The sequence below is a fragment of the Salarias fasciatus genome, chromosome 10, assembly GCF_902148845.1.
Source record: "Salarias fasciatus chromosome 10, fSalaFa1.1, whole genome shotgun sequence".
Classification (NCBI taxonomy): Eukaryota; Metazoa; Chordata; class Actinopteri; order Blenniiformes; family Blenniidae; genus Salarias; species Salarias fasciatus.
In genome coordinates this window covers 14,410,621-14,432,507 of record NC_043754.1, presented here as the reverse complement: position 1 = coordinate 14,432,507, position 21,887 = coordinate 14,410,621, and the positions used below count along the sequence as shown (strand labels likewise).

At 43.1% G+C, this 21,887-nt stretch overlaps 1 protein-coding gene across 1 annotated transcript in view; it reads right to left on the bottom strand.

Moving 5' to 3' along the window:
- stk32a (serine/threonine kinase 32A) overlaps positions 1–21,887 on the bottom strand; it is a 46,486-nt gene that overhangs the window by 6,229 nt on the left and 18,370 nt on the right. The window contains exons 5-9 of the mRNA XM_030100635.1: positions 10,986–11,023; positions 5,047–5,136; positions 3,564–3,667; positions 1,368–1,484; positions 253–378 (exon numbers count right to left, since the gene is read on the bottom strand). Coding sequence (XP_029956495.1) covers positions 253–378; positions 1,368–1,484; positions 3,564–3,667; positions 5,047–5,136; positions 10,986–11,023 — 475 coding nt within the window. The remainder of the gene's footprint in view (positions 1–252; positions 379–1,367; positions 1,485–3,563; positions 3,668–5,046; positions 5,137–10,985; positions 11,024–21,887) is intronic.

Below are 21,887 nucleotides of genomic sequence, written 5' to 3'. Positions count from 1 at the left end.
ACATCGTGTTTTAACATCCAGAGAAAGCTGCACGAACAGCTGTTAATTCTTTACTGTACTGGCTATTTCTTAAGCAGTAGATATAAAGCGCGATACTTCTGCTGAGAGGTTATCGAGGCTGCATTAAGGAGAGCGTTAGCGGATCTGAATATCAACGTAATTCAAATGAAAGCAGAATCCTCCTCTATTCTAATGTGAAGGTTTTGTTGTGCAACACACGGAGGCAGCCTTCAGTTTCTTTCTGATGCTCACATTGGGAATAAAGCCCGGAGGAAGCTGTTTGCTGAGCACAGCATCCCAGTTGACGTCTGACATGTAGTCCAGATCCTGCAGCTCTGCCAGACAGGAAATGCGCTTCTGGACATCTATGCACAGCAACTGAAGGAGACAAAAGGATTAGAGTAAGAACAATTGTCCATGGGTGGGGAGGAGGAGGGGGGGGGGCTGAAGAAGTGAGGTCCAGAGGCCCACTGAGACGTGAGCACATGTTTGCCCCGAAGGATGTGTCTGAGAATGAGGATACAGGGACAGAGGAGTGGAAGGTGGGAGACACAGAAGAGAGGACTGCTGAAGAGAGAGAGAACGGGGGATAGAGGGAGACAGAGGGAGGAGACGGAGAGGGTGGGAGAGAAAGAGACGCGTAGAAAAGTGAATGGTGATGAGGAGAAATCAGCAGGTTGTGAAGCATGAAAGATGAAGGGCAAATATATGGAGCATGGCCCTCTGCCTTTACAGTCTCACTTTCTTTACATCCCTCTCTCGCTGTCTTTTTCACACACACACACGATTCCTCGTACACTCCCTCATACACACATATATGCACATGCAGCTGGAATGCCAATGAGGCTGGAGAAGTCTGAGCACGAACCAATGCAACAGTTTGACTGCAGTGGATCGCTGCTGAAACAAAACCAAAACACCGCCGCAGATGTTTTAACCTGATCAGGGCAACTGCAACAAGAACAGACTTCCCACCAGGCTGTCGAGGGTTAGATACCCTAATCACTAATTAATTCATGAGTGATTTTCAAATTAATGCATTTGCTTTATCTTCTGCCTTATTGGGATATTTTTTGTACCTTCTGTGTCCAAGAACTTGTTCAGTTTCTGAATACTGATCATATTTGATTATAATTCTAAAGGCATGCTGTGTGCAAGGTGGGCTACGGGAGTGTAAAAAATGACCATCTAATCCAGATGCTGTTGCCACTACTTGTTTGCTCAAATGAAATCCGTAGAGTCAGATAGTGACGTCTACCGTTCTGCAGGAAATAAGGATCTTAAATACTGAGAAAAGTTCAAACGTAAAGAAAAGTGATGGGGAAAAAAATGCCCGTTCATATCTAAACAGTGTCATTTGTGTGTACTTTTCTGAGGAGGGACTTCATCTCCAGAGACCAGGCTGCTGGGTAGCTCGGGTGGACCTTGTGGAACGTCTGAAGGATCTCGTTGGCCGGCGTGCTGGATCTCATCACATACGGTCTCTGGAGTGAACAGGAAGCAGCAGAGAGGAAGCAAAATGTTACAAACCGTCTTGAATTCATAGTCGTGTGCTGCCTGGAGGAAGTTTGTAGTGATAAATGAAGTGTCTTCAGGTTTGTTCCACGCTTGGCCCTCTCAACTCTCCCTCGGCCCTTTATCCTTGTGCTCACCTCGCATGGACCCGCTTTCTGCACTGATGGGGATAAATGACAGAGGAAGCCTCTGCCTCTCACTGGGAAGAAAATGAGCCGGCTGGAGATGAACAGGGTGTATGTGGACAAACATTCATTTTTTCAGAAGCAGCATGCAACCAGCATGTCTCTGAATCCTTTATTTTTATTAGTCTTGGTCAAGCGGACCGCAGCAGATATGCAGGGGCCACATAAGGTGACAGACAGAGAGTGATTTACTCTGAGTTCTGGGGTCCGGAGGCAACTTTCCAGCAAACAAAATCAATCTGAGGCTGTAAAACAATTTCTTAAACTGAGGATACCGTAGCTCACTCTTCTATTTTTGACAATTTAGTGGATTTGACTTTTACCTGCTTCAGCCATTTTCAGTATTAGAATTTTAGATTGAGTTTTACTATAAAATTAAACAAAAAATAAGTAAGATAAATATAGAAATGTTCTTGTAGTGAAAGCTGAAGGGGACATAACCAAGGGACTAAAGATCCATGTGTGGCCGCAAAGCAGCAGATTATAGAAATTACAACACATATTAATCTTCCCTTCCTCTTGTCTGGGCTTGAAAAACTGTGATGAATTTCTAGATTCAGAGTTGAGTTCATTCCGGAAGCAGCGGTCAGACTCGCCAGGGGAAGCTCGCTGAACGAAATGAGCTCAACGGTGAAATAAAACCGCAGGATGGATGCGGCGTGCGGCGGTAGGAGCTTAAGAGAGAACGTCTGAGTGAAAGAGATTGAAAGATGCCTGGAAGCTGGATAATGGTGGGCTGCATCTCAGTTTTAAACAGCCAGTTTTTAACACCGTGAAACTGATTTATGCGTTAAAGGCAGGGGTGAAATGTGGCAGTCAGAAGGAGAGGGGAGAAAGCCCAGTGGCGACAAAGTGGAAATGAACGCTCTGGAAGAAGGTGAGAGTTGTGTGCTGGGAAAGAGATTGCAAGAGGGACTGGAGGGGGGGGGGGGGGGGAAAGCAAAAAATGTGATGGAAAATAGAAATCTTTGTGTCATTTTAGGTGTAAAGATGTATTTGACAGTCCTTTCCAGAATGAGTGAAAGGTAGAAAAAGAGAATCCTTGAAAATCAGTGGACACGTCCTCCCACAATGACACATCGAAGATAAAGACGCAGACGCGAGGTCAGAAGAAGGACGAACAAGAGGAAGGAGGAAGGAGAGTATTGGAGGCAAAATACAGCTGGATGGCAGACTCAAGTTATTTCCTTGGGAAGAAAACTACCGAGTTCAAAAAGAGGACAGAATACATTTTGGAGAGGATAATGGATGCTGAGGCTCGCGAACTGTTAACGGCTCGTCGGAGAAAATTGGGAGGAGATTGCACTGAAATGTTAGGAAATGATTTCTGTAACGCGTCACGACAGCGACAGATCGGTTTCGGGTGTTCGGGGTCATTGTCGCAAAGGTTACTGTAGTTCGAGTAATCACCATCATCACCATCATCATCATCATCGTCCTGAAATGTGAGAGGATACTCTGCAGCTGCCGTCTGATTTGAGTCCACGGTAAACACGGCGCTTTCAGCCCCCAGACTCCAGTCTAATAGAGAAAGGCTATTGAGCGATCATATAATGCTCTGTGTTTATTTCCGTGACATCAAAATTAAACTGCTCCAGATGGGACCAGCTGGAAATAAATAGATAATATTTTAAAGGAATCAATTCCAATTATATGCCCTTTGGAATAACTCCGATCCCATCTTCTCACTCTCCGGCGGCCATTCGTCTCACAGCGTGACTAAACATTCAAACATCTCCTCTCAGACGCCGGCGATTCAATTACAGCTCCGCCCTCCTCTGTTTGGACTTTCTGCTCCTCTGATTTCTGGCCGACAGATCTTTAAAATACTGCGCATTTACGACTGCGCTTCAGGTTTATTACCTGTCCTCTCAGAAGCTCATAGGCCGTGATTCCCAGGGACCACCAGTCCACAGAGAAGGAGTATCCAGGGTGGGACCCCTCGAAGGTCTGGAACAGCTCCGGAGCTGAAGGACAGAATAATATGTTACGACACAAAATGGATTCTCAATCTGCGTTCCATTCTGAATATGTATTTAGAATGTTTTCTCTTTTGGATGATCAGTTTGCTGTCTGCTTTCTGGCTTTTAGACGTAGGTCAGTTACTTACCTTGAAATTAATCTCTTCCCCTCTACGGACTTAATTAATGACAAAGGACAGTGCCAAAGACTCTTAATCTTGCTGCGAGTCCCTAAATAGATTCTCTCATTATTTTCACCATTTAGTGCAGTGGTTTTCTAACAATTCCCCCCAAGAATGCTAAGACGGTTATCTACGATTCGCCTAAACATCACAGTGAAGCCAGACACTGGCAGACACAGTCGCTCTCAATAATTTACAAAAAGCAGAAACATTCAAAATTAATGGACGATTTTCCAGATCTGCTCTGGATGCTATGAAGCGTCAACCGTAAATTCTGACAACTTCAGAGGAGGAAAGGCCTCGGGCACTTCCTGGGATCTCAGGAGGCCCGAAGAGGAAACAAAGACGGAATGCCTTCGTATGTAGGACATGCTACCACATATTGTTTATACAGAAGAGTTGCTCGACCTAACTGTGCTTTCAGTTTGCCTTAAAAATCTGGAATTTCTAACTCACACTGATGTGACAATATGAATATTCTTCATTACACTCAAGTGAAAACATCCCAACGTATTTTACGAGCTTCTACTTATAATTTTGACTTTAAGGAAAAAGTGCTGCATTTATCTACTTGGGACTTTTTTTTGTCTCCGTTTTCCCCCAGAGTACCCATGAATTATCTGTTACATCACGAAGTATTCATCTCCATCATGAGCACATTTTATGAAGATAAACCCTGCCACACACACAAAAACAAACTGAAGCCTGGACACACACACACACACACACACACACACACACACACTCACTTCAACACGTGCTGCCTCATCATTCGAATCCCTCCCGGAATCCTGTTAGCTCCTTTCAGATCTCTCCGGATCTGGATCCACATCACTGTGATCGCTACTGTACTTAAGAGTCACTGAGGACGGCTGCAGCCGCGCTGCCAGGGCCAATAAAGCGTCGCCTTCTTTAAAATGGTTTTGGGTTTTCATGCGTGGCAATCAAATCTGCTCCAGGAGCGTAAAACCCTGCATTCTTCACCACGAGCCCCATAAGAGAGTGGCTGGACAATAAGAGCTCAGTGTTAGTTTGATCTATTTCTTGATCATTATATATACATAATTGAATTTTTTGAATTCGTCAATCTCTGAACTCAACCTCAAGCTTAATCCCTTCAACCATCATTTGCAATTCAATCCCTCTACTGAAAAGAGCCTGTGATCGCCCTTTGAAATTTTAGTCAGAAATGAATTTTCTTACCCATGTATGGTTTGGTCCCAGCAATGGACGTTGCCTTTAAGTCTTCTTTCACGATGGCTGCAATGTTGAAGTCAGTCAGGTGGACGTGTCCTGAGGAACAGAGATTTAACACTGTCAATGTAATTATTGACCATGAATCAGATTAAAATCACAGACCTGAAGTCTCCTAGTGAATAATATTTTGGTGTAAATATGTATTCAGGACCAGCTGAACACACAGCACATGTTCCACTTTGGATTCTGCTCACATGACATGTTAAATCCAACACAAACAAATGCAAATGAGCCAAAGTTTTCCCGATAAGTTCCTTGATATTGTTTAGAAAAGCGAATGGGCAACTCCAGCGGTTTCAAAGTCAAATCATTGACCTGTGTCTCACCGAGCTGCAAGATGGCCCACAGTCATTGACATGCACACTGAGCACACACACTAATGAGCTGAATGTGATGTGTGTGTCAGGCTGAGGCTGAGCGAGCGGGCGAGGGAGTTTCTGCCGCAGAGTGATTGTTCGGATGAATGGGTGTCCCCAGTAACCCCACAAAACACATGCAGCAAGGTACAGCAAGACCAGAAGCGCCAGGAAAAAGGAAACAAAAACAGCCTGTCCCTGTTCTTCCAGCGCTTCATCTCCTCACGGCTAACGGCTTTGACACGTACTGTAATCACAGCGTTATATACACAGTGTTAATGATAGGTGCACAAGGACTGAAATATCAGTTGACAGATGCAGGGATAATAGATAAAGACGAGAGCTTAATTTTTCATGTCTTTATTCCTCTCTCAGGCACTTATCTCCCTCTTTTTTTTTTTTTGTCTACTCTGCATCTCTTCGAGCTTCGCAGAAGACAGATTTAGGACAAGAGTTTTAAGTAACAGTGGGGAAACAACCACCATCCAAAATGTCAGGCGTTGAAACTTTCATGAAACGGTGCTTTGACATCATTTTAACACCTCAGACTTGATCAACATTTGGTGACTCGAAGAAAAAAAAGGTAGAACAGCGCAAAATGTGGACGACGCAATGTAAATTCACTCATTTAATTTATATGGACCAAAGTGTTTCTTGGATCCATTAAAAATTGACAAAATGTAAATAATATTCAAGGAAACATCAGTGCTGTGTCATTGTACTTGAGTAGATTTTCTGGTATCTCTACTGCACTTTAGTATTTTTCTGATTCATGTGATCAAAAATGTTTGTTCTCTCTATTCCTTAAAACTCTGTTTATTTGCAGTATATACGCTTATTTTTGTGTTTCCTAAATATATTTATGCTAAGATAGGAGAAACCGTCCAATTTTATTCTGTTCTGTGAGGACGATTCAGGGTGACAATAATTTGATCAATGCAGACGAAGAAGTTGGAGAATTGAGGGACAGTCGAGTTAAATTAACAATGAATGAATTGGGAAAACTTCCTGTTTCCGCTTCAAAAGCAACCGTCTGCAAAGATAAGTTTCATATTGAATTAATATTAAGTGTGTCGGTCTCGCTGCTAATTATGAGGCTGCTGTATCCACTTTTTGTCTTTCGACTGCTTCCTTCAGAAGTCACGGTCGAGGATGTTCTGCCTCCGTGTCGCAGTATCCAGCATAACAATCTCCATGTCCTCCCTCGCTCCATCCATGAATCTTTTGAGGTCTTCCTCTTCTCCTGCTGCCTGACAGCTCTGTCCAATACATCCACTATCTCTGCTCAGCACATGTCCAAACCTTCCCGTCCTCTCTTTAGCTTCATCTCTTAACTGCTTGACCTCAGCTGGCCCTCTGACCGAAAATCGGTATTTTGCACTTTAACCAACATCCTTCTGCACAAGTGTCTACTTCTACTTGAGCATATAACCTGAGCACTCTGCTGCAGAATTTAGGACATCACCAGGGAAAAGGTACATTTATAAAGCAACCCATTCCCTATTTTAAACATATCATTTAAAATGACATAAAATTGTAGTTCCATAGCTTCATTAATAATACCATAAATAAATATGCCACCACAGAGCATATGTTTCCTAAGTGCTTCTTGCTTGTGAATGTGGTTTTCCGTTTATGACGTTCAGGAAAAATAACAGTCATCAGTTGTTTCAATGGATGGATACGTTATGCATTTGTCCATTGTGAGTTAATCCTGGTAAAATGCCATTTGTGACTGTTCCCCGCTTGTGAGAGTTTAAATGTGTGGCCATTAAACAACAGTTCAGCAGGATTCCTGCTGGATTAGTTATCTAATGTGTTTTTGCGGGGATTACCTCCGCAGCCGCCGAGGTTTGATGCTTAGGTTAAGTCATTCTGTTGCATTTTCTATTCTATTTTTACTTCATCTGTGCTTTTCAGCGTTTCCGGACGCGCCCGGTACTGATGATGACGACTGTGAAAATTACACAGCATAAGAGTTTCCGCACAGTCGCACTCGGAACATGACTCCAACTACATCAGCCCCGTATTGAACAGCAAGAGAAACAAAATCAAAATAAGAAACACCACAGTCAAATCCTCAGGTTTTATTTTCTCCCCATTTTGACAGGTCAAAAAGCATTTCCTTGTTTTTGTGGTGTTCCAAACTTCCCATCTCTAAAGTGCATGTCTGTGTTTCTCTGTTAAAGTAGCATGAGAATAAAATGCAGCATCATGCAGGAAAAAAAAAAAAAAAAAGTTTAACTTGGCAAAACTTTGGCCAGATAGCGATCCAGCATCAGTCTGATTCTCTGCACAGTGCTAATAGTGGAACTGAAGATGCTCTCAGGTGAAAGCTGTCAACAGAAAACAGTAAATATCCCAGGACTTCTTCTTCCCCTTAGTGCTGCTTGCTCTCTAAAATTTGAAAATTATAACCATTTTCAAGTTTATTTGTTACTTATAGTTGTTAATTCAAAAATTAAATAAACAAATAAACAAAACAGCATCACTTGCATTAGAAATCCTTGCGCTCATTCAGTATTATCAAGATGCCTGACTTGTTATTGCTGAGCCAGAAATATTATGGTAAAGTTATAATCACGCTTTTCCACATGGGATGTGTAAAACCTAGAGGCGACTGGCACTTTCTCTGAGACCTTCGTGTCTTAACACTGATGTGGGTTCACATTTCTATATCGCATTACCACAGAGAGCTAAAGGCACTGAAGCTGCCAAATTATAATGAAGCAATAATGACCGTGAAATTTAAAGCCTTTCTAGATATGCAAATACAGTCGTTAGTTAATATAATGAACACAATAGGTAGTCTGTTTTTCTTTATGGGCTCATGGATGTCTTCACTTGAGAAGAAAATGTATTAATAGAAATTTATCAATGTATATTACTTCAATTAGAGTAACATAACTTCTGTACTGTCACTCCAGTGGATTTATTTCGAGCGTTGTGTTTGTTTTTTCATGTATTGCATGGTTAAATTGCTCGCTGACATACCCAGACAGACAATACAAGGCCGTGAATGTTAATATATTATCAATATCATATTAGCCGTCAGGCGTGCAATGCAATCCCACAGGAGTTAATGTGGCATGCACTCTGCACAAGCATTTCTCAGAGCAAGTGTGAGGGGGGTGGGGGGTGGAGACAACATGCTTGGAACCTCACATGGAATTAAAATGAGTTTCTCTCAGCATCTTCTGGTGTTGCAGTTTCACAAAGCGTCATTAAATGTGCACGGTTGAATAGTTTTTCACGATCTGTGGTGGCTCACAGGGTCACTTCCAGTTTAAAAAATTAACTTGTGAAAGAGGCGAACAGCTTGTCCCCACTTTGATACCTCATTTGGTTATAAACTTGAGAAGAGAGGTGAAGAACAAGGCTGTGGCAGAAGGAGAGGAGTTCTCCGACACGCGCACACGCAGAGGGAGAGCAACCCACAGGTGAACGTCTGTTCGCTGCAAACCAGGCTTCTCCCCCCCCTCCTCCCTCAAATCTCTTTGTTTAGTCCTTTTCTCCTTATCTTTCCTCTTCCCATTCTTTCTTTTCAGCCTTTGTGTTCTTCTGTTCTTCCTTCGTTGACAAATCTGTCTTTTCAGAATGGTTTGCTCATCACTTTCCACCTCCTTGTCATATCCTTGCGGCTCCCTCTGTTTGCCGCTCTCCGTCCCCCCGCTAACTCCCAGCGCTTCATCTTCCTCGCTCTCGCTCCATCCATTCCGCTCGTAGCGACAACAGAGCCGCCGTCCCACATCCCTCAGCTCCCCTCTGAGATGCCAACGTTTTCAACAGTGTGTATATGTGTGTGAATGTTTATATCGATATTAAATTGTATAGCCAGGCAACTGGGGACACTTTATTTTACTTCTTTTTTTTTTTTTTTTTAAATTAGTGAAATTTGGGGGAATTAGCAGCATTATAGAGCGATCATCACTGCAGCAGTCAGGAGTGAAAACTTCATGCAGACACACTGACATCCTGCACGCACCGCTAAAGTGAGTTTGTCATTAATATGCTGGTGCTTCATGGGCACAGGTGTTGTTCAGATGGCATTTGACATTTAGCTTGGTCAGAGTAAAATCTGTATAATGTAACCTTGAATTTAAGTTCATTCAAGTTTCAGGATGGAAGCAACAGACCAGTTCATTTAAGGTTTCAGGATGTCCTGTATCTTCATAATCAGCTATCCCCAGACTGAAACACGAGTGTGCATGATATAAAGCTACTGCTGATCGGATGTAACAATTTGGCCCATTTTATTCCAATTAACATAATGATGTGAACAGTTAAAAAAATAATAATAATACAATCTGCCTCGCAGCTTCTCTAATGCTCACTAATTAAAACCTTTTATCTGGAATGACACATTGTGAGCGTGCATGGCGTATCATCTGAGCCTTTCTCTTGGTCAAGTGTAGTAATCTGGACTGTCGTCGGCGAGGTGAGTCACCAGGAGGCGAGGTTACCACGGCAACAAGCCGGGACTCCTTTAATTAACAGATCAAATTGGGGGAGGAAGTCCTCAAATGCAATGAAACCTTGAAGAGTGCTTCAGCGTGATTGAAATGTGCCTTCAGCTGAACGTGACAGCGCACGTGCATAAATTTCAGCGCATAAAGAGGCGGCTCATCCCGTTTGGGTTAAAGCACTTGAAGAGCGTGCGCACATATGCAAAGAGCCCCGACCTCGACCTCTCACGTTGTTAACCGCGCCGACTCTCTAATTGAAATCGCAGAGCGCTCATATTATTGTGTGACTTATTTTTAGTTGTGCATGCTGTATCACATCTGAGGATGCTCACGTGTGAGTTTTAAAAGAAGGATCACTAAAAGAAATATGTCAATATTCCCCTTGATTCACATTTTGATGATGAGGGATTTCACATCCTCTCTTTACGTTGCCTTGATTTACGATGGCTCCCCTCCCTCTGAACACACTTTACACACACCCCGTGTGCGCGTCTGTGTGCTCCTCTCCTGGCATGAAACTCAAGCTGACAGTAAAACCTATGATGAGCCTAATCAATCATTCAGGGGAGGATTTCCCCTCTTTCAGAGAAGAGGAGACATGATGAATAGCACCTTGTCTTTCATGCTCTTATTGCATCACTCCATCTTGTTTCACCTTAGAGTGGAGAGCAAAGAAAATATCTAAAAGTCAGAATGGCTTCAGCCAAGACAATCGACAGCTCGGAGTGAAAATATGACTTTCTCTGTGTCGATATAGATTTTGTTGCTGAAATAAATCACAGCATGAGGATTTCTTCTTCCTTGTGCTGCAAGGCCTATCAAGGCAACGACTGTGAAACTTGCCTCTGAGCATTGCAACTCCTTTGATCTATGCAAAAGTGATCCCAGAGGTTTGGTGAAATCCTTAGTCAGAAGTAGTTGAGTCTCCAATGTGGGTTGGTGAGTCAAGTTAGGTCACTGCGCGAGTGGGTTCAGGTTTAGAATACCGTTCGGCGCCATGTTTGAGTTCCACCCCCTCACTCTAACATGAATTCATTAAAAGTATAATCATAAAGACTCTTACCATGCTCGTCCAGCAGTATGTTGTCAGGTTTTATATCTCTGAAAGGAAGAGAGAGAACAGTTGAGTTAGTGTGTTGCATTCATTTGTGTTTTGTGCAGGGAGTAAAAAAAAACTGAATCAGAAAAGACTCACATGTAGTTTAAATGGAGACAATAAAAAAAAAGAAGTTCAAATTTGTTCTACTGTTTAAAGAATAAGTAGAAGTGTGACATGCTCAGTCTACCTTCCTCATGAAGTAAAGCTAATCCAAAATGTAATGTGATTACAGTTTGTGTTTACCTGAAACTGTGTAAATATGTCATGTATTGAAGTTTAATATAAAAATGAAAATGTAAAATTTCTACGGCATGCAAAATAGTGACAGTGCACACCAGTTTTGCTTTACACAACTCATAACACACGGGTGCATACACACACACGATGAAAAACATATCATCAATGCTTTGAAACCCAGAACAGAAAATCAGGAACTAAAAAAAACGTCACAACATACTTCAACCATCAATAAAGCACTCAGTAAATCTTATTTTGCAAATAAATCAATAAACTGTCAGACGGCAGTGAAGTTTATTTCGTTTAGAGTAGTTTCAAGCTGTCCATCCATCTTCTACACAGCTTTGTCTTGTTTATGATTATCCAGCCCATCACAGCTCACTGTGGGCGAACTGACAGTCAGAGAGACACACAATCACTGACGTTGACGCCTACAGTCAATTCAGAGCTGCTAATTAGCCTAAAATGCATGTTTTTGGACTGTCGGAGGAAGCTGGAGCACCCAGAGGAAACCCGCCCACCCACACACCGTGGAATGAATGCTAATTCCGCGCAGAAGTCCAACCGGGGACATTCTCACTGTGAGAAAAGAGTTCTAGAGAAAGCACCACAACGCAGCCTGTTCTCACAGGTTTGCGAAATACACACAGTCGGCGCTTCTACATGTGCGTTTCAAAGGAGAAGCGATCATTCACAAAACTGAATTGGTGCTAAATGGCTATTATCACTTTAAAAAAAATCTTGCAGAAAAAGTTGCAGTTGTCTAAACTAAACACAATAATCAAGAGAAAAAAGTTACCTCACAAAATGAACAGAGAAAAATGAGCTTAGTTGCTAAATAACAAAGACACGTCCAGCCTTTGTTTATGTCAGAATCCACTATAACCATTGATCGTTAGTTATCGATAAAGGATTTCACCCACACAGACCCTGCTGCTGTCTGCAAGGAGACACACACTCTCACACAGCAACCAAAACACTCACATTCTTTTTTATGATCTTTTTAAACTGCCCACTTGAGCAGCGAAACATTTTATTGTTGCTTTTAAAGTATTTCAGTCTCGTGAAGAGTCCTGCTCTGATACTGTGACGACAGACAAGATGCATTTTGAAGTAGAGTCTGTCGTAAGTCTAGTTTTTGGTTTGTATTTCAGCAGAAGGAACCTTAATCCATCCGTTTCTGTCCTCCAGCAGTCGCTGTTATTGAATACGACAAAGACAAACTGTAAAGATGTCACAAATTTCTTTGTAGCAGGAAGCCCGTTCACCTACAGGAGTGCTGTTTGGTTTCAATTAGCGAAATGCTGGCGTTTTGTTGACTCCAGTCATCAGGACATATCAGGCTCTGATGAATGTCGCTCGTCCCACAGTTCACCTGTGAATAAAAACAGCGTGGGCGGCGATGTCTTATTTACTGCGAGTGACGTTCGAGCTTCTGGAGGTGGCACCCTCCTCTCCGTCAGTCCTGCCGTCTGTGAGTCGTAAACACTCGCCGTGAGTCAATAAAATACCCGCAACCGAGCACACAGGTCCAACTCCCGGGAAGTCGACCGGTTGGCTGACTCGTGAGTGTGCTGACTCATTTTACGGGAAGATAAAAACGGAGCTGGGTTCTACCAAACATGGCAGCGTGTTGCCTGCCAGGTGTGTGAGGAAAGTGAATATGTGATGTATTTGTGGGGCGGCTGCAGCTGTGGGAGGGCAGGACACATCTGAGAGAAAGAACAGGTGTTGACTGAGACTTCTGCCCAAAAGTCAAAGGTATCAACACAAATTGTCATATTTCGATATCTTTATCTGAACATGTCCAAATTCTGTAGCTGCAAACTAAAACTGCAAAAGAAGTGAAAAGGGAACATGGTGTTCTCCGCTTCCCTCTGTTCCCTCGTCTGTGGAACGTATACCCACAGCTCTAAAAACGCTTTGAACTAGAGATATTCAATATTCAGAGCCCTTCTCAAATGTTCCATGAAGTCTTGATGATTAAATGCAGCATTCATTTCGACTGGTGCATCACAAACGGAAGATATCTGAGAAGTGCATATTGCATGTTCCCTCCAGAAGCATCTCGAAAGCTGATTTTACCTTTTGTGCTTTTAATGTGACTTTGTTCATTATCAGGCATCAGGAATGAAAACGAGAACGGAACTGTTGCATTCTACTGTGAGAGGTTAGACGTTTGTGCCTTTTAGCAAGACTATAGGAGGAAAACAGATAAAAATGGAATATGTTTTTTTTTTTTTTTTGAAGGTGTCAAAATGCATAAACTTCAATTCCCTTGCTATTTTAGTCAATGAATTTAGGAGGGTCGGTTGTAACACACACACACACACACACACACACACACACACACACACACACACACACACAGCGTGCTCTCCATGTTAGCAAGTGTCTCCTCTAATTGAGTCTCCCACCCTCTATAAGCACGCGGCGGTATTTAACATATCAAAGGCCACATTGACCGGCGCTCTCCGTGCGTCTGCGTGTGCATCTGTGCGCTTCCACGTGCACGCCCCGCGCAGACCAGGCCGACCTGTGGCACGGACCTTTGGCGGATGGAGTGGCGCGGGCCCAGGTGGGGGTGAGAAAGGTCGGCCGTGTAACCCTTAATTAGCTGACATTTGCCTCAAAGGCTGGCGCTGAGGGAGAATGGGGGGGGGCGCGTGTCGCCGCTGGAGGAGCCGGCCGCGGCGGAGAACAAGGAAGCCGCTTTCACAGCGAAAGGCCACGCTGTCATTGTGAAGCCGCAGGACCAGGAAGGGCCGAGACACCTGGCTCAAGAGAGATAAAGCAAAACAGCGTGTCTCATTAGGCGGCGGCGCAGGGTAAAAGCCGAGCCGCTGAGAGAATAGTGATGGCAGTGATAGCCGTGACTAACTTGTTTTCCTTCCCTCAAGGACAATATGAACGAGCAACTGTAGAACGCTCCCTTTACAGTTTCCAAAACCGACACAGTGCAGAACTACAGGTGTCTAAAAATATGGCTAATCTCAGCAACAGTTATACAGGGACGATGGGAAAATGCAGGATTTAGATGTTTCTTCTGGTATTTATCATTTAAAGTTTCCCTGCTGGTTTGAGTAAATTATGAACCATTTTGTATAAATTATGGCATACAAATAAGAAACAAAGTACTCTGGATTATATTTTGATTATATATATATCGTTATACAATGAATACCCGGTGAATCACTCTGAGTAATATCAATCAGCATATGCGTGGGTTTTCTTGAGGACAGCAGATTTTATCACCATCATAATAATATCAACATTCATGATAGACTCACTGACCTGCTCTGTGTTTCCATGCACTGTGCATTCATGCTCTGCATGCCAACATGTTTTACCAGTCAGAACAAACTGATCTGCAGCAGAATGTTATTTCAACATTATCTGGTGGCAAATCACAGAAAACCACCTCCTCTGTTGCATGTTTAACTATTCTGGTATTGACTCCAGCTCCTTTTGACCGTATAGGACAAAGTGACATAGAAGATGATTAATATGAATGAACATTTCCAGTCTGTCCCCCCAAAAAAACATTTGCATAAAAGTAGTCAATATTTCACAAAATCAAAGACTAAAGAGCCTACTGTAACAGTCAGTATCAATGTGAGCACAGTTCCTCAGTTTTATTCAGTTTAATGATCCATAAATAATATTCCATTTTTCTTCCACGGAAGCTAACATAAAAGAATTACCCGGCAATTACCAACAAGTCTTTCTAAAAAAAAAACCAGTCATAATGAGAAGTAGGTCAGACGGAGCTGTACTGATGATATCTGGGAGAAACAAGCAGAAATATTCACTGGATTTTTTTCCCCCCTCAGAACTGAATGAACCTCCGTTGTTTCTATTGTTTTCCCACTGTGCTTTTTTTGTAACCACATAAAAGGAGCAACAGGAGGCCTATGATTTTTTTAATACGGTGTAAAACAGAAAACCTGTTCACGGCTCTTCAGAAGTCCTCCGAATATGTTTACACAAACTTAGTGGCTGCTTTTATTCACTAATCATGACCTATCATTTATTTTAGTAGTAGATGCAAACTGGCTTAAAAAAAAAAGAGCCATTTGTTGTTTCAATGGTGTCAATAACATGCTGTTTATGAAGATGCACTTTGAGTGAGGCCACTGTGAAAAGGGCGACTTAAAAAGAAATACTCCGAACTGGGCTGGTCGGCCAGGGAGAAGAGCAATAAAGTCAGGCTTCTATGAATTTGCTGGGGAATGGCGATAAAGAGCGATAACATTAAATGTGGAGAAGCAGCGGGAATGGCGACGTTTGGACAGGATCTATAGCGCTTCTCTCGCGGGGTAAATTTAGCAAATTAAATGGAGGAATGATGAGACAACTTCAACTAAAAGGAAAGAGCGTAAAGGAGATATAAAGAGCTAAGAAGACGTTATAGTAAAGAGGAAGAAAAGGACAGAGTTAACAATAGAAATAGTGAATGATTGAGGTAAAAAATTTTGGGTTTTTCTTTTTTTTCTGATTGAGCAGGGCTAGAGTGGCTCACTGCAAGCTGATCCGCTTGGCTTTTCTCTCAGTTGACTGGCTCTACAAGCTATTAGCAGGATCTAATGGCCTCATTACAGCCTGCTATCAGAGGCGGAGGGGTAACCGAGCCCCGTACCTGGTCATACGATACTGCGCTGATACTGGAGCGGGCCGACACACCTGAGAACGGAGGCTGACGGACGCTCACACACAGGTCAGCTAACCCGCCGCCGCTCGCTCAGATCATCAGAGGTCTGTATGAAAGCGCCAACATGCTGACGCACAGACGCAGGACGAATAACAACAGAAGCCACCTGTTCAGTGAGACGCTGCTTCCTGTCATGTTGGGAAGACTCCCCGGGGGCATTTTCAGAGAAAAAAGACATGTTGCTTATAGGCAAAAAAGTCTACAAAATATCTCTAAGAGCCGAGGGTGGAGGAGGGAGGGGAGGGCAGGGCGACGTGTTGGCAGATGATCTGCTGTGGCGACCCCTGTGTAACCCTCAGTGTCAAACAGCTGACAAATATTCATCAAAAAAAATGTTCATTAGTGTTGCAGGGCGACGTCAGACTCCTCCACAAGACTGGCTCAGTCACGCCTGAGGCAACGCTCATCATGTGGTCAAAGCTAACAAGCTCGGTAAATTATTAAATTATTATTTTTCTTATCATTTTGTGTGTGAGAGGATAAATTAGACATCATTCCTCTGGATGAACATGCTCAGCGGCGCTACATGTCTACTCCATCCAGTAAAGCAGTCTTGAAGGAATGCTTCCCACTCAGTCAACTAATATGAGTATATTGTAACAAAAAAAGCTGAAACCAATCTCTTTTAAATGTAAATTAATACCATTGTGGTAATTTTTCTATATGACTACAGTCATATTTTTCTGCATTTTTTGTTTCATCTTCGGTAACAGAAACAACCCTGAGCTGTTCGGTTAACCCGTCAACTCTCCAATTTCATGTTCCTGAACAACCTTTCGTTGCTATGTTTACAGTTTGGGACCAGCAAAGGTTTCACCCATTAAAAAGGAGGTGAAATATGGTGATCTTAGGTGTCAAATTAAACAGGAGAACCTTGGCGTACGTGTGTGTTGTTTAGACCGGTTTTCTGCACGTGGATTGCTGGTAGTTAATCACAGACTCTTTCACGGCCCTGCTGCTTTTGTCGCTCTCCTCTCCTCTCTGGAATAAAAGCAGAACGCTGTTGGAGATCGAGCATCTCGCTCTCTGTCACAAACGAGAGCGAAAGAGCTCTTGAAGCCGCAGAGAGCCCACAGCTCGGCTGCATCACACACTCAAAACAAGCCGTACGCATATAAATGGAGCCGGCGATGTACAGAAGCTGTGCATGGGGGAAAAAAAGAAAAAAAAAAGATGCACACGGTGTCAAAATCCCTCACATCTAAGTCCCCACGCCCACGAGCCACTGGAGAACAAGTCAGACAGCCGCCGCCACCGCCGCCGCCTCTGAACGTGAACTGAAAGCTCAACTCCAACCGCGGCGGTTAGCAGCTCCAGTGCGACGAGCTGCTGCCGCTCCGTTAAAGGAGAAGCAGCTCTGACATGAGGGACGCCGGCACAGGTGAGCCGGCGCCTGTACCTGTGTGAGTAAACAGTCTTGCGTGCGTCAGACGGCAGCAGCTCCGTCTGAGAGACGCTGCGTTCGTTATTCATTAACAGACCCCGAGCGCGAGCCGTTTGACGAGCCACCAGTCTAAAGTGCAGCTGAATTTCGGGAGGGCGGGATTGCCAAGCAGACACTCAGAGCAGCCAGTTGGCCGAAGCCGAGGCCAAAAAATTCACATCACAATTACCAGTGATGAATAATTCACCCAGTCAGAAACATTCAGAGTGTTGCAAAAAAAAACAAAAAAAAAAAAAAAAAAGTCAGCTCTCTCCAGCGTCCCTGTCTGCCTCTTTGAATCTCCATCGCTCCTGTTATCTCTCTGATTCTGGCGTCTCGTCTACATCTGTTTCTTTCTCAATACACTTCCTGTTTGCCAGAACCTTTTAGCTTTTTTTGGGCGGCGGGAGGGATTTTTCCTCCTACAGGCAGACACGTGAGTTCGATACACAAGCAGGCAATTAGTGATCTTTTTTGGAGCAGACTTGCTAGTAAACAGTATATCATGTTCGGAGTGAAACCCTCCTCCCATCCTTTAATCTGCTGCTGCGAGTCGGGCTGTGCGGAGGGAGATTTTCGACCGCGATAATACTCAATTCACCATTTCAGGGTGAAATCATAGAGCTGGCACCAGCTGGCACCTTAATCTGCATTTATGAAATATGAGCATATAATTTCTCTTCCCTCTCTCTCCTCCCTCCTGGTTCTTCTTCTTCTTTTTTTTCCTGCTGGGAAATAAAACATTAACACACTCCATGAATAAAGAATACTTCACTTGAAGACATGACAAACGCTCCACATCTCCAACAGCTGATGGAGAGTGAAAGTAACGACTGTCTGCCTCCATTGCAGTCTGCAATACCATATATAATCTCTTCCTTTAAGAGAGGAGCCGTTCCCTTTCACCTTTCCTTAAGCAGATAGGAGAATTAGGACCATATTCCCTGTTGGCAGCTTGGCAAAGGGTCTCTCGGGGAGAGAACAGGATGAAAGAGCAAATAAATTATTTGAAGCGGGGCTCTGCTTGTGCCACTCCCTCTGAGAAAGAGACAAGCCCTGCACAAGCGAGACTAAGTAAGGAATGAGCACGGAGGAGAGCCGAGCACGGGAAAGAAATAAAAGTACAGTAGGTGGCAAAAAAAAAAAAAAAAAAAAATGGCACAAGAAAGTGAGGAAAACGGTGGCAATAATGAGAGAGATTATGAAGGAATGGCAGAGAGAGAGAGAGAGAGGCTGGGAGAGGATATGCAGAAAAGAGAAGCCTTCTTGGCTGAAACAGACTCCGTGTAGCAACAGCTGGGTTTCAGTAAGCCTCCATTCATTTAATAAAAGATTACAATCTGAATAAACAGACTGGGTAATTTCCAAGAGTGACAAAAGCCTCTTTAAGGAAACCAAACCACATCAGTGAGGAAGCACATTATCTTGTGTCTATAGGTTTTTGATAATTGCTTTAGATTTCAGCAGCTGGAGCTTCATATACATGCTGCAAAAATGCTGCATAACCCCTCATCTTCCCTGAAAACCAAAGCCTGGTTGAGGAGCGAGTACCAATTTTTCCTCAATGTCTTCAAAGCAATTGCTTCAATTAATAGGCGGCGTGTTTCCTGAATGAAGCACTGCAGCGTATTGACCTGCTGTGAACTAACAACCAGCAAGTCTTTCCATTACGAAGATTCCAGGAGGCAACAAAATGCACCTGAGGATTTCCCAGGAGGCCGACTGTTGTTGATGTCAAAGAGAGATGAACTTGCACACAGCCACCACGACCATAGAGCACTCAAACACACACACACACATAAACACACACGCGAATGCCCTATGTCACACACACTTGCCATTTATCTTTCCACTTGTTTGGAGGGACTCATCAAGTCTCTGAAGATGTTACCTAATTGAGACTCAGTCCATTGTTAATAATTCAAGCTCCCCATGGAGTGCTGCGTTAAAACACTAATCAGTGGAGCCAAATGCTGGTGAACACAGACGCTCTCCTGAACATACAGTGCAGAAGCCTTGAAACAAGTTTGACAGTGTCTTTTTATGTTTTTCTCACTCTGATTCTATATTGAGAAGCTCAGAGCAGGACCCCCCAGCCTGCGCCGGTGGTCCCGGTGCCTGGGAACTCCAGTGAAGAGTTCCACGATCACAACCGATTCTGTTCTATGTTTGAGCGTGCTGTATTTTCTTCTTGAAAATTAATTTCCATTCAATAACACAGTGGGAATAAATAGACTTCCCCGTTGCATCATGCTGGATGAGCAGAGCTTCCCGTGTGTCCCATGACGACTCGGCCCCCCGCCGTCGTTAACCTGGGCGCCGATCCCCGCGGGAACACCCGCGCTCGCGATGCGATGGCGTAGAGCATAGGAGCTCATTACTGAAAATAATTAGTCATACTAAACACAGAACAATCTGTGGTTGTCACTGCGGACTATAGAGTTTCCTGTGAGACCCTTATTGATCCAAAATGCACAGTTTTGACAGCCACATTGATTCTTTCGAATACATTAATTTTTCTTTGCATGGAGTCTGAGCAAAATGAGATCTATAAACTCTTGTTGATATCCGACAGAAACCACACAAGGGTCAATATTAGGCTCTTGCTAATTTTACAACATTAATAATGAGGACCTTGGTCCTTGTCAAAGTTGCAGAGACCTTTACATCTCCCTATTTTTCCAGCTCCTCCTTCAGAAATCGTTCACTTGCTGGAATAGTAATGAGATAATCAATGTAACTCCTCCACTGTCAGTAGTTATAAAGCTGTGGGTGAAACCCCAGAAATAAATTGTGCTAAAAAATATCAAGTTGGAGACGTTCCTCGAAGGAATGAAAGTTCTAATTTCAGACCTTTAGTTAACAGGCCAGTAACGAATTAGGCTTCAAAAGCTAATGGGGACAAAGTACGACCAAGAACATTCCGTCTTCCTCATGATCAAACTTGTAGATAACATAATTACCCTTTCATCCTCCGACATGCGGTTGATGTCATTATCATCAATTTCTCCTCTCATCATCATCAAAATGTACGAGAACCGTCGGAAGGAGGCTGTGTGCATCCTGCCCGGGTTGACGTGGACCGGCGCATACGTGCACAAATGCTATCAGAGGACTTTAAATGGATTAACTTGCTGTACCAGCAGTCGGCACGTCCACATCTGAGGCAGGAAATGATGTATTCAATTTCCATAGAGATGAGCTGAGAGTTACTTTCAGCCTCTCTTTCTATTTGATGATAATGAATGCAGATTGAAAAGATGTTGATTCCATCTAAACAAACGCCCCCAACACCTGCGCATCAAGTGGCAAGTCTATCCTCTCTAGGACTAAAATAGAAAAACATAATTTAAATATTCATATCCCCCAGTGGACGGAATGAATAAGCAAATTAATAACCCATCCCATTTCTCTTTTCCTGTGGAGGCTTAAGAGCATGGACAAGAGCAAGTAGCCTGCTTAATGTTAAATGGTGTAATTTGTTATCTGGGGGTGTTGATAAATTAGTTTTCTCTGTTTCAGTGATGTTTCCTATTAGTCATGATCTGAGAGCCTCTCTTTCCTGTGTTTACCTCTTTGCTCATCTAGAGTGGAAACGGAAGTCCTCAGGCCAGAGAAGCTTTTATTCTCTGAGTAGTTTTGCGATCAATCACTCGGATTCTTCCAGTAAACTTTCCATTTAGACACGAGCGTCAGTTCAGAAAGTCTGCAAACACACTGCATTCCTGTTTAATACTATTCAAAAAGTTCTTGCACTGTTAATGTTGCTTTTCCCTTAATCTAAAACTCAGATTCCCGGCGGTGATCACAGTCAGATCAGAGCGCTGAAACTGCTCATGCACTATTCAAGTTGGCCATGTGAAAAATGCATGCACCTGTGGTGGAGTTAGGACTCATTTAAAGACAAAAATAGTAAAACACGCAGTCACTCGGTTGGTTGGATTGTTTTGTGTGCCCCATATTTGTCAAGACAGATTCTATTTCTTTGACGAATAATTACTTGGTAAACCCTTCAAATATCATAATTTTGGTCCAAAAATACTCAATTTATTTGTATTTTTTATGGTAATTGCAAAAATCGCTGTTTGTTGTATCTGCTGTGCCCCAGCCTCCATAGCAGAATAGAGGAACTATTATTAATTAGCTTTTCGGGAACCCTGTTTCCTTAAAAACAAGGTTTCCTGCTTTCCTCTCCCATTTCTATTGATGCATGTGATCGGAGAGGGAGGCACTGGCCTTTTCTTTATGGGTTTAATTTTCACTCTGAACTTGTGTGTGTGAATGCGATCAACCAGGTGGATGAGGCTGCTAAAGCAGAAGAAAGGTGCTATATAAGTGAAACTCATTTAATTCATGTGGGTAAACATAAATGATTTTTCTTTTTTTAATGTAGGGACTCCGTTTACTGTCAAATACATCTGCAGACTTTTGTTTTTGATTCGTCTTGTCCCAATGCAGAATACACCAGTCACATATGTCAATGATTAATGGCAAC